Below are 12056 nucleotides of genomic sequence, written 5' to 3' on the forward strand. Positions count from 1 at the left end.
GACACTGCTTAAATCAGCACCGGGTGGTTGTTTCCTAGGTAACACCACTACTTCACTATTTTGCGTTTCCACATTAACGCTAAAATATGGACATTAAGGGACGAAGTAAGTGGTAAAAATACCCAGTTGAGCTTGAATTTAATACTAGTAGTAATCCCAACAAAATATGTTAATTTATATAATATTTATTATATGTTCGCTCACGTGCTTAGCTAGCCGGCGCTACGCTAGCCAGCTAGCTGACGTTGTCGTTGAGTATAGAGCTAAACTTATAAGGTGTGTGATAATACACAGCTCTGACGAACTAAAGAGGTTTACATTTTAAAGAACACGTCGTCTCACCCCACCCCCCACCACAGGTGTGCAGAGCTGCGGCGAGAACATTGTGGACATGGTCGACATGGAGGACGAAACCTTTGCAATTTCCAGGTTGGTTGAAATCGCCGATTGAAATACTGATTATACATAAAGCATGTGTCAGTCTCTGGTGTTGTGAACCAATGTCTTTCGTTCTGCCTCAAGTTCCTCAGCTGCAGACACTGCATTCGACTCTGTCATTGGTTGCATAGAAGACATCATTATGGGTGAGATGATTGCAAATAGTTACTCTCCCCAGTTGTGCTGCACAGACTTTTTGTGAGAAAAATAAAATTGTGATGCTGTTTTCTTTAGAGGAGAATTTCCAGCAACTACAGCGGAACTTCATGGAGAAACACTATAAAGAGTTTGACAACAGTGAAGAGAACAAGCTCAGCTACACGCCCATTTTCAATGAATATGTGAGTAATGGTTAGCACAGCTTTCTCACAGTTTTTATGCTTGGGGTTCGAATTTTGATTCTCGCCCTGCTCCATAGAGCTTGCAATGCATGTCTTCCCCCATTCCTGTGCTGGTTATCTCTTCAGCCCACATCCAAAAGACATGCATATTCGGTTAATTGAAGACTTTTAATTTTGTCCATAAGTGTCAGTTTTTTGCTGGCACTGATGAATGTACATTTGGGGCATATATACTCTGCTACAAAATGTATTTATTGATTTATATAAATATATCTGTGTCGCCCCGTACCTATGGTTAACGGTTAACCCCTTATTTAATAGCATGATTAATGTGTATTCCGATCCGTTGACTCTGTGTAGGTGGAGCGGTTGGAGAAGTATGTAGAACATGAGCTGATTAAGAGGATCCCCGGCTTCATTATGTCCACATTTATTGATCATCTCATGTAAGCATTGACATTACATTCAGTGTCCATTTCCCTCTCAATTACTCAACTCACTATTGATGCTCTTATTAAGTACGTCATAACAGAAAAAAAAAAAGTATGGCAGCTTACCGTACTATTGTGCTGGTCAAAATAATGTGGAATGACCTTATGTCTCATTAACATTACCAGAGATTGGAAAATCTGTCAATACAACGGCCCGTCATTGACGGATTCTCACCTTTCGGTGAGTGCGTCCGCATTTTCGGGGAGTGCTTTATGACGCGAAGCCTCATAAAAATACATGGACTGAGAAGGACCTTCTGTACTGACCCCGATGGATGTACGTAAACCTGCTTCAGTTGGTGCTCAGTCCATGTATTTTATATTTTGAAAACCATACCAGTTAATAACACTACAGTAAATGTCTGCCATTTGCATTGGGTAAGGACAGAGCCTTGCTGCAAATAGTGAAAAAAAAAAGTGAGTAATTGATAGCCCCCAATGTTTGAAAATGCTTACTGGTATATTATTAGTTCAAATTGTAAATACACTACAAACTATGTTCCCAAAACTTTTTAAAGACCATGTCAAATCAATTGAGAGATTCGTTTCTAAAAACATTATACACTTTTGCCGATAATTGCCGAAAACGTGCAAAGACTCATAAGATTAATGTTGTACTCAACTGTGCATATATAGTTTTATGAGTCAACCCTTCGTTTGCATCACTGGTTGTCTGTCACAATTACGATGGGCAGCTAGCAAGCCTACACCTCGAAAAATGTATCTTCTCGTCAGATAGTCCACTGGCGTGGCTGCTTTAGAGCACCTTGTTGTTGGCCCTGAGTGTGCGCATGTCACACAGAAAAAGTTAGAATACTAGCGTGGCCACTTAAGAGTGCCTTGTTGTCAGCTGTAAGTGTATGCACGTCTTGGAGAGAAGGCGGAAGAGCAAAGTAAGTAAAAATAAAAAAGTCAGATATGACAGTCTGCGTGTAGACATGGGCTTCACGCTGCAATGGCCGCTTTAGAGTGAGCGCCTCGTTGTGGTGTGGGAACCCCATGATGACCCAGTAGGATTTTCCAGACGCCTGAGGCTAGGGCTGTGCAATTAAATTGAAATTCAATTGAAATTACTATACTCCACAATTACAAATATAATTTTTTTTATAAATTAGTTATTTAAATTGATACATTTACACCTTTTTAAAATGTTTAAATAACTAATTCAATAAAAATTGTTTCATCCAAAAGTAACTTATGTAATTATAGTGTTTCAAATAATTGTATTTGTCTTAATATTTTTTGACATTGAAACATTTTCTTTTTTTGTACCCAAAAAAATAAATGATAGTCCTATCATGATTTCAATTATTACCAAGTAATAGTGATGAATATTTTCTTCATAATCGAGCAGATCTACCAGAGGCTTAAAGGGAATCTATTGTTGTGGCTCAAACATGTACTCGTGAGTAAGATTAAGAAAAATGGTAGATGAAGTAACAATCTTCAAAGATGTCGAAGTGATAATTGTTGAGTCGGGCGTGGCTTCAGGTAGATATTTTATTTACAGACATTTTAATATCATTTCAAATTCAACTACCAACAATGCCCTTCAAAATAAATGGCTGACAGATGATAATTCTTTTTAAATGTAATGCATTGGAAGTGTGCATGTGCATACACCGACTCTTCATAGTTTCCACTAACAAGCCATGCTAAAGTGTTTAAGTTCCTCAGTTAAGATGTATCACTTTAACGTTTCTTGACACAACTGACTACCTTCAAGAAATTTGCAAGTAGTGAACTGTTGACTATTAGACACGGATTCATTCACTCTGAGTCTATTTGTAGCGTATGCAAATCATATTTCGCAACTGGCCACAAGATGGCGCCCATGTTAAAAACTGATTGTCATTGTGCCTCTCCTTCCCCTCCACCTGTAGGCAGCACAAAGATGAGGTGTCAGGTGACATTGTTGACATCCTGCTGTCCTTTATTGACTTTGTGGCCTTCAAGGAGATGGTTCTGCAATACAAAGTGGTGAGTTTGGGGGAAACATGTCTATAAAGAAAGCATTCATTAGTTATTTCCAGTACGGGACATATTTTAATGAGGTTTAGTATTTTCTAGGAAAAGGAGGGACGAAGTTTAGACCTGAGCCAAGGACTTGTAGTCACGCCTTTAACGCCTGCAGCCTCCACCCTTTCTGGATCCAATCAGTTGGAGTGACTTGCACACACACACACATGATAGATGCATGTATGTATGCCATAGTTTTGATTGAGCTTAAAACGCAATGTTAGCTCGTGATCATCCATAAACCTCAAGTCTGATCCATAGAAACGGACAACCAGAGTCACACCTATGGACAATGTAGTCGCCCGTGTACCTGACATGCATGTTCTTGCACTTTGGGAGGAAATCAGTGAACTCACACAAGCACAAGCCTGGAGAGCATGCAAACTCCACACAGATTTTAAGACGTATCCCAGCTCAAATCTGCTTGCTATTTTGGCAGAGGTGCTAACAGATGCACCAGCGTGCTCCCGCATCTCAAGACCTGAAAAGTATAGTTGTGTACTAAACATCCCTTAAAAGCGAATTCCAGATACATTTATGTAACCTAGTGGTGGGCAAACTTGGTCCTCAAGGGCCGGCGTCCTGCAGGTTTTGGAGGTTTCCCTGCTGCAACGCAGCTGATTCCAATCAACAGGGATCGTTACCAAGCTTATACAGAGCTTGCTGATGAGCTGATCATATATCAGGCAAACATCCAAAACTTGCAGGACTCCGGCCCTCGAGGACCCAGTTTGCCCACCCCTGATGTAAACTGTTCTAAGATGGAAAATGAATGACACAGACCTTACACTCATTTTTATTAATAGACAACACCAGAAGGTTTGGTCATAAATATTACTATTGTTACTAATCATGACGTTTGTTGACGTGCACAGACTGATCATAAGCAGAAAAAAAAACATGAATTAATATGAAGTTTCCATTTGATGTTTTGACTTTGTGACAATACGAGAATTCCTCACATTTTTACAATATTTATTGTTTGGGTTGAATGTTGTGCCTGTGAAAGTGATTTTTAAATGTGTAAATAGTGATTTGTATAGTGCATTTTGTCAATGATGAAATGCTCGTGACGTGTTTTCTAATAAACAGGAGAAAACCTCATCTCCCATTGCTTTAATTAATGTGATTTTTTTATTGTGCATGTGCATCATCGAGCCCATGTGTTCGGCAAAGGATTCCACTGGTACCTTGAAACTAGTCTAAAATCGATTATCGTATTGATTATTTCTCCAATTACTGGAGTTATCACTACCCCTCAGGCTGTTGGCTGCTGAATTAGTCCACGACTTACAACCATAGAACAGAATGGAGAGGACCAGTAAGTTGAAGAGACGGACGGAACTTCATTTGAGTGCAGATTCGGAGGCGCTTCTATCACGATAGAGCCTACCAAAGTCACTGCGAGTCAGTTGAAGACGCATGGAGATCCACGGAACGGGAAGTGGTGATCTTTGCGCCTAGGTTTGTGAAAGAGTCAACAGACTCTAGGGTGTTGGAGCACGAGCCACAGGTAGAAGAAAGTCAGAGACTGCATTTTTGTCTTGCCCAAGTGACGGTTAGGCCAAGAGGAGGGGCTTCTTCCATCACCACAAATCCGGCAGTGAAGTTATAGAGTGGCAAGTACAATACAATAAATTCTGTAGAGTAAATGTGACTATTTAGAGTAGGACTAAATAGGGAGATATTTTTCTTTTCTTTTGTCCTCCCGTGTCGTCGTCAATCGCTGCATTTATTTCATAACTCAACCATAAACACTCGAATACAATTCCAGGACATGCTACGAGGCCCACGTCACCCTATCGTGCATATTCTGATGCATTTTATCGGCTAAGAAACCAGAATTGGTCAAAAGACAACAAAATGACATATCCGCTCTCCCGGGTTTAAAGGGAGAAGAGCGCAGGTGTGCTCTCGGCTTTAATGAGTTAAAGGAATGTCGGCTCCCAAAGAAAGATTTTCTTTCCATAAAGCCCCTCCTTGTGGGACGTGGCCTTGATGTTTATTCAGTACGCCTGTTTATTGTTTAAAATGGGATCCCCATTAGTTTTCACCTGGGGTCCGTCCCTCACAGAAACTACAAATAAAACTAAATTCTTTACAAAACCAGAATCAACACAATCAACATAATTTACCTAAACATTCCCAAGTGCATACATAAAATAAAATATTCAGAAACAGAAAGGAGCCGGAAGCTAATGTGCTAGAATCACACTGTACTACCAATTTTCACATTTCATCACCTAATTCATTTCAAAGTTATATAACATCATTCATAATTTCTTTTCAAATTATTGCTTTTTTTAAATATGCTCTTAAAACTTGGCGTTTTTAACCCTAACAAGCAGGTACGGGGGAAGATGGTTCCCGTATGAAATTGCTCTATACATTACTGTTCTTTTAAGTGCATTAGTTCTGGGAATAGGCAAGGTGATAACCCAGGGCCTGTCTAGTATTCTAGCTATGTCTTTCAGTGACTAATAGCAGTTGTGAAAACAAGAAGCTAGGTTAACCCGAAATGTAGATATTTCTTAAAAACAAAATAAGTCGACATGCCAGTCTATCATCCAACACAGTCTAACATGCATGCTGTCAACACTGCATCTAATTGAACAACAGAGGGCCAAACGAGCCGCTCTATTTTGAATAATTTGAAGCTTTGTAAGATCTTGTTTTGATGCAGTAGACCAAACTGTTAGGCACTAGTCCAAAAGAGACAAGACTAAAGATTGAATTAACAATTTAACTATAGTTTCATTTAACAAGTAGGCATATGTCATTGATGCAAGAAGACCAAGATAAAGTTTCATCAACACTAGCTCCCAACACTTTGGCTTTTCTCACCTGTATGACAGCCCCAATCATGACACATGAATTGATTTTTTGATTAGATTCAGATTTCTTGTAGTAATATAAATAAATAAATGAATAAATAAATACAACGAAAACATTTATCTATGTGTAACTCTACAACTAATAAGAGGGAAAGATTAGAATAGAGCATATTAAAAAGTACCAGTGTACCAAATTTCATACTTTTAGACCAGTTTGCACGATTGCCCCCACTTACAGATTGGACTATTACTGGATATGAACTTCACACACAAAAAAGGACAAACTATATACAATGCTTTGAGTGTTTTGGCACAAGTACTAATTGTCAACACTTGTCCAAACAATGCAAGAATACAAATAGATCACAAAAATTGTAGATTATTTAAAATCACTGTCATTGTAATTTCCTTTCATATCATATTAAACATGGAAAATGTAATATTAAAAAAATATATATACATAAGCCTTAAGGCCCAGTGCATATATGGACATTTACATGTAAACATGCCAGATTATAGCCGTCTGATAGTTTCAATCTGCAGCCCCTTGTCAGGTTGATGTAACATTTAAAATACAAATTCAATTTCAAAATAGGGTAAGTCAAGACAGATCATTTGTTCATTCAGTGGTAGTCAACGTTTATGCACCATTTCAAATATTAATTCATAAATGAGATCATATCAAGCTTCATTAATCACTGCTATTCTCACCAACACACTTGTGCCTCTTAGCTTTAGCCTTTCTTGGGAATATTTGACCGCAAACTGAGCAGGTAAACGGTTTCTCACCAGTGTGGGTTCTTGTGTGTCTTTTTAAGTGTTGATTATGAGCAAATTTTCTACCACAAACTGAGCAGGCAAAAGGCTTATCTCCAGTGTGGGTTCTTGTGTGTATTTTTAAGTGTTCCTTCTGAGTAAAATTTTGACCACAAACTGAGCAAGCAAAAGGCTTCTCTCCAGTGTGGGTTCTTGTGTGTATTTTTAAGTTTCCCTTATGATAAAAATTTAGACCACAAACTAAGCAGGCAAAAGGCTTCTCTCCAGTGTGGGTTCTTGTGTGTTGTGTTAAGTTTTGCTTCCAAATGAATTTTAGGCCACAAACTGAGCAAGCAAAAGGCTTCTCTCCAGTGTGGGTTCTCGTGTGTATTTTTAAGTGTTCCTTGTTAGCAAAATTTTGACCACAAACTGAGCAGGTAAAAGGCTTATCTCCAGTGTGGGTTCTTGTGTGTTGTTTTAAGTTTCCCTTCTGAGCAAAATGTTGACCACAAACTGAGCAGGTAAAAGGCTTATCTCCAGTATGGGTTCTTGTGTGTTGTTTTAAGTTTCCCTTCTGTGCAAAATGTTGACCACAAACTGAGCAGGAATAAGGCTTTTCTCCAGTGTGAGTTCTTGTGTGTGTTTTTAAGTTTTCAGTCACAGCAAATTTTTTACCACAAACTGAGCAAGCAAAAGGCTTCTCTCCAGTGTGTGTTCTTGTGTGTACTTTTAAGTATTCCTTATGAGCAAAATTTTGACCACAAACTGAGCAGGTAAAAGGCTTCTCTCCAGTGTGAGTTCTTGTGTGTCTTGTTAAGCTTCCCTTCAGAGAGAAACTTCTGCCACAAATTGAGCAGGTAAAAGGTTTCTCACCAGTGTGGCCAATCACATGTCTTCTTAATTGATACTTGGAGCCAAAAGTTTTTCCACACTGAGAACATTTCCAATGTTTGCTGTCAGTGTGACATGTCACATCACCATCAGTGTGAGGAGTGTGTGACATGTCTTCACCATCTGACATTTCAGCTAATCGGCTGTCTGCTTGTGATCCTCTACGGTGGTCCTCATCATCTTCTGTTGTTATTTGTTGTCTTGAGCTGCTGCTTGGAGGCTCCGCCCCTTTATTCTCTTCATATTGACATTCATCTTCAGTCTTCAAATTGACACCAGTCACGGGCAACTCTGTGAAATCCTCCTCTTTAATGTATGGTGGTAGCTGCTCCTCTTGTTTTATGTTGGGAAGCTGTGGCTGCTCCTCTTCTTTAACTTGAAGAGGCTCCAAGTACTCCTCCTCCTTCACGCCAGGGAATTCTGGCTCCTGCCGCTCAGGACAAGGATACTTTTCACCGACGTCTGCGGGACACAAGATACACATGGTTTGGTAAAGTCCGTTTTTTATTCATTTGTTCATTTATTTCAGGCCGCAATCAACATCAACAATATACAATTTTTTTAGACAATACTCAACTAAACCTACCCTGAAAAGGAGTGGGAGGAAGAAAATCTTAAGTCCCACACCCAATCTCGTTAATATCAAGCTTTGAAAACAAATTTGACTACTTTCCTGCAAGCTTGCTGTAACCAACAGCGGTTTTCATGAACACAAGAAAAAAACTGTTACCAAACAGAACTAAAACAATGTGTTAATTAACTAACATGACATTAAAAGCTCATACCAGCAATGGTAATGAAAACTAACAATACCAGCTTGGGTAAGAAAAAAACAGAAAAAAAACAAAAGCACAAACAGCACATATCAATAATATTAAGACACAAGTATACCAACATTGGTGATAGATGATATGCATTAATAATAATAAAAAGCAGCAAGCATTCACTATCACAATAAGATGAAATTATGTAAGTTTAAGATGCAATGTAGCCGCAAGGGAGTACAAGCCAGTGTCTTCTTGTGCCGGTCCCAAGCCCGGATAAATACAGAGGGTTGTGTCAGGAAAGGAAATGGAGTAGGAGTTATCGTGAAGGAGGAGTTTGTTAGGAACGTCCTGGAGGTAAAAAGAGTGTCAGAGTGATGAGCCTGAAGCTAGGAATCAAAGGTGTGATGATAAATGTTGTTAGTGGGTATGCGCCACAGATAGGATGTTAGCTGGAGGAGAAGGAGAACTTTTGGTTGGATCTTGATGAAATGATGCAGAGCATCCCTAGAAGTGAGAGAGTTGTCATTGGTGCGGACTTCAATGGACACGTTGGTGCAGGAAACAGGTGATGAGGAGGTGATGGGCAAGTTGGGTATCCAGGAGAGGAACGCAGAAGGACAGATGGTGGTTGACTTTGCAAAAAAAAAAAAAAAAAAAAAAGGAAATGGCTGTTGTGAATACTTTCTTCCAGAAGAGGCAGGAACATAGTGTGACATACAAAAGTGGAGGTAGGAGTACATAGGTAGACTAAATCTTGTGTAAGCGGTGTAATCTGGAGATCAGCGACTGCAAAGTAGTGGTAGGTGAGAGTGTAGCCAAACAGCATGATGTTCGCTGATGACATTGTGATCTGTAGTGAGAACAGGGAACAGGTGGAGGTAAAGCTCGAGGCGTGGAGCTTCGCCCTGGAAAGGAGGGGAATGAAGGTTTGCCGTAGCAAGACAGAGTATCGGTGTGTCAGCTGGGTCAGAGAATCATTCATTCCGACATAGTTGTTTATAGAAGTGGCGAGCGGGTTTGTTGCAAATGAACTTTTGAGTTGAATAAATGCAAATAGAATGAAAGTTACGACTTTAACTGCGATTCTATGAGTCCATGACGACCGCCAGTTGGTGGTGCTTCAACCACTGAATGTTTCTTGTGCATGTGCGAAGGAAACATTCAGTGCTTAGAGGACCGCTATCTGGCGGTCGGGAGGGACAAATAGAACTATACATTGTTTTCATTTTTTAGATTTCAGAATGAAATGCCGCTTTTAACTCAGAAAATATTTCAGCCTGAAGAACATTAGATTTCAGTTGAAGAATCCCCCCCACCCCCCACTCTCAATAAAAACAATGTAATGACCCCCCCTGTAATTTATTTCTGCAGACGGGTCTGATTGTACATAATCATTTGCATACAGCTTGTTAAAAAAAATTGAGGAAGAAACTGCTTTTTGCTGTGTACAAGTGACACAGTGATGTTAAATTTTAACAAGTAGTTCTGAGAAATTCAATTCTGATCTGAGAAACATACCAAAGCAACTGAGAAAAACTGTAAACGTAATATAACTAAGTCCTCGGATGAAGATTTCGTTCCATATAAAGAAAAGTATTGATGAAACAAGTGACAAACCTGATCTGGTCAATACACCTCGAGGCTGCTTGCAAACAGCGTCCAGCAGTTGAAGTTGACGCTCGTTCTCCTCTTGTGCACCACAAAGCTCTTCTTCGTACTTGACGTTCGTTCTTGCGAACATTTTCACACGATATTCACGACACTTTACGCTCACACTTGGCGTCTGCTGAGCCAATTTGTCGATAACAAACGCGTTTCCTTTTTTGGTGGCTAGCAAGCTAAGCTAAACTAAGCTAAGATAAACATGGCCGAGAGATTTTGACGGGCACTGTCTGAGACGAATTCGACCAGACACGAAATTATGTTAAGTAGTGACGGACGCACAATGTGAATATTTAAATTCGTTCAGTCCGAACTCAGGATTGTGAAGAGCGTGTAGCCTGTAATGGAGTATTTTCGTCACGTCGCGTGAAATCTACGGCAACTCCAGATGGACATATCTCGTTAAAAATAATAAACCTTAAAATATCACGTTTAATTTTCGATTAATTTAGATAATTAGAAAGAAATCTTTAAACTGTATTTGGACGAATAAGAAGCATGTTTAATTCCTGTACAGTGTTGTTGTGAAGTTGTAAACTCGACATCTTCTAATTTAACAATATTGTTCATCACTGCAACGTATCACGTTCATCTCTCGAAATCTGATGATGTGCTACAAAATAAGAGCGTAGAAAAGAAATACGTTCGAATGGACATACATACCTAAAAATTATTGATGGGTCCGGTTTACCAAAAATATACATTTATTTCAGTATTAATGGATGACAGTTTTTATTACTATATTTATAGAGTCATACTGAATGTAACCAGAATGAACGACAGATATTTTGTGAATTTACGTTTACTTCCACCAATTATGTGTGATGGTGACGACCCTGAAGGTTGAACTAGTGAACGCTCCAAAGCAATGGAATTCTTCTCTTAATAGTCTAGATTTTATCCAAAATGTCAACTGTACCACTCATTCATATGGCAACACATTGGACGTTGTTTTTACAAAAGGTGTCAATGCTGGTCTTTCATCCATACTGCAGGTCCCTGTGTTTTAACACTTTTGTGTGTTTTTAATCTATCTTTCGATGCGCTGAGTAAATCCCCACTGTTTTCGTTATAGTGACAACGCCAAGTCCCTTTGAGCTGACCGTTTGTTAACACTTGATTCCATCTCCACTATGGGGATGTCCAGACACCCTTACTGATAACTTAATAAGTGTATTGTCAGAAACACTCAAGTCTCTCGCCCATCATATAACTACTAAAAATACTCTGACTAAACCTGTGCCCTGGTTTTCAGAACACAATCGCTTACTAAAACGATCCTGTTGCCGACTTGAGAACGGGTGCGAGCAACAAAATTATTGTTTCTTCGCCTTGCCTGGACTCAAGGTTTGAAACGTTATAAACGTGCACTTTCTACCGCCAGGGCTGCATACTTTTCTAATTAGAATGAGTCCAATAAGAATAACCATCGCATCCTGATACTGTGACCAAACTTACCCAGTCTACTCCTGTTCCAAATTTGCCCCATTCCGCTGATGATTTTCTTCAGTTTTTCATTAATAAGATCTCAAACTAGACAGTAAATTATCAGCCAGCAGTTCTCCAGAAATGTGACAGTTCAGAGCTCACTATCCTTGTCCACCAGTTCACGCTCACAGTTTGAACCAATCTCATCTGAGGCTTTGGCCTCTGCAGTAGCTGCCTCAAACCCTATGTGCGCATTAGACCCAGGACGCCCGACCCCCCAAAATCCTCACTTAACTGGCATGGCATCTTGAGAGCGCCACCTTCTCAGTTGTGTGTGAACGTCGTGGGAAAAAAAAGGCATGTTAAGAGCAGTACTTTATTCAGGATCATAATCAGGTACACTTTTTCATCATCTCACCACAATCAATC

General features: G+C 39.5%; 2 protein-coding genes across 4 annotated transcripts; one reads left to right on the forward strand and one right to left on the reverse strand.

Annotated features, from left to right (window-relative positions):
* Positions 1-3: 3 nt before the first annotated feature.
* On the forward strand, positions 4-4393 carry arl2bp (ADP-ribosylation factor-like 2 binding protein). Of its 3 annotated transcripts, none has more exons than XM_086073287.1 (7): positions 4-38; positions 360-429; positions 523-584; positions 673-779; positions 1140-1225; positions 3154-3250; positions 3341-4393. In XM_086073287.1, exons 2-7 carry the CDS (start codon positions 392-394, stop codon positions 3437-3439), a joined length of 489 nt encoding a protein of 162 aa, XP_085929413.1. In that variant the 5' UTR covers positions 4-38; positions 360-391; the 3' UTR covers positions 3440-4393. The 3 variants fall into 3 exon arrangements, with proteins under 3 accessions (XP_085929413.1, XP_085929412.1, XP_085929414.1); XM_086073286.1 differs by having other exon boundaries at positions 6-105; XM_086073288.1 differs by lacking the exon at positions 4-38 and adding an exon at positions 123-276.
* A 2027-nt stretch (positions 4394-6420) lies between these two features.
* LOC147176393 (uncharacterized) lies at positions 6421-10565 on the reverse strand. The gene is made up of 2 exons (XM_086073284.1): positions 10155-10565; positions 6421-8232 (listed from the first exon to the last, which is right to left on the reverse strand). Exons 1-2 carry the CDS (start codon positions 10276-10278, stop codon positions 6815-6817), a joined length of 1542 nt encoding a protein of 513 aa, XP_085929410.1. The 5' UTR covers positions 10279-10565; the 3' UTR covers positions 6421-6814.
* Between the last annotated feature and the right edge of the window lie 1491 nt (positions 10566-12056).

The sequence above is a fragment of the Leptonotus elevatus genome, chromosome 4, assembly GCF_054856555.1.
Source record: "Leptonotus elevatus isolate MCC_2025b chromosome 4, RoL_Lele_1.0, whole genome shotgun sequence".
NCBI lineage: Eukaryota > Metazoa > Chordata > Actinopteri > Syngnathiformes > Syngnathidae > Leptonotus > Leptonotus elevatus.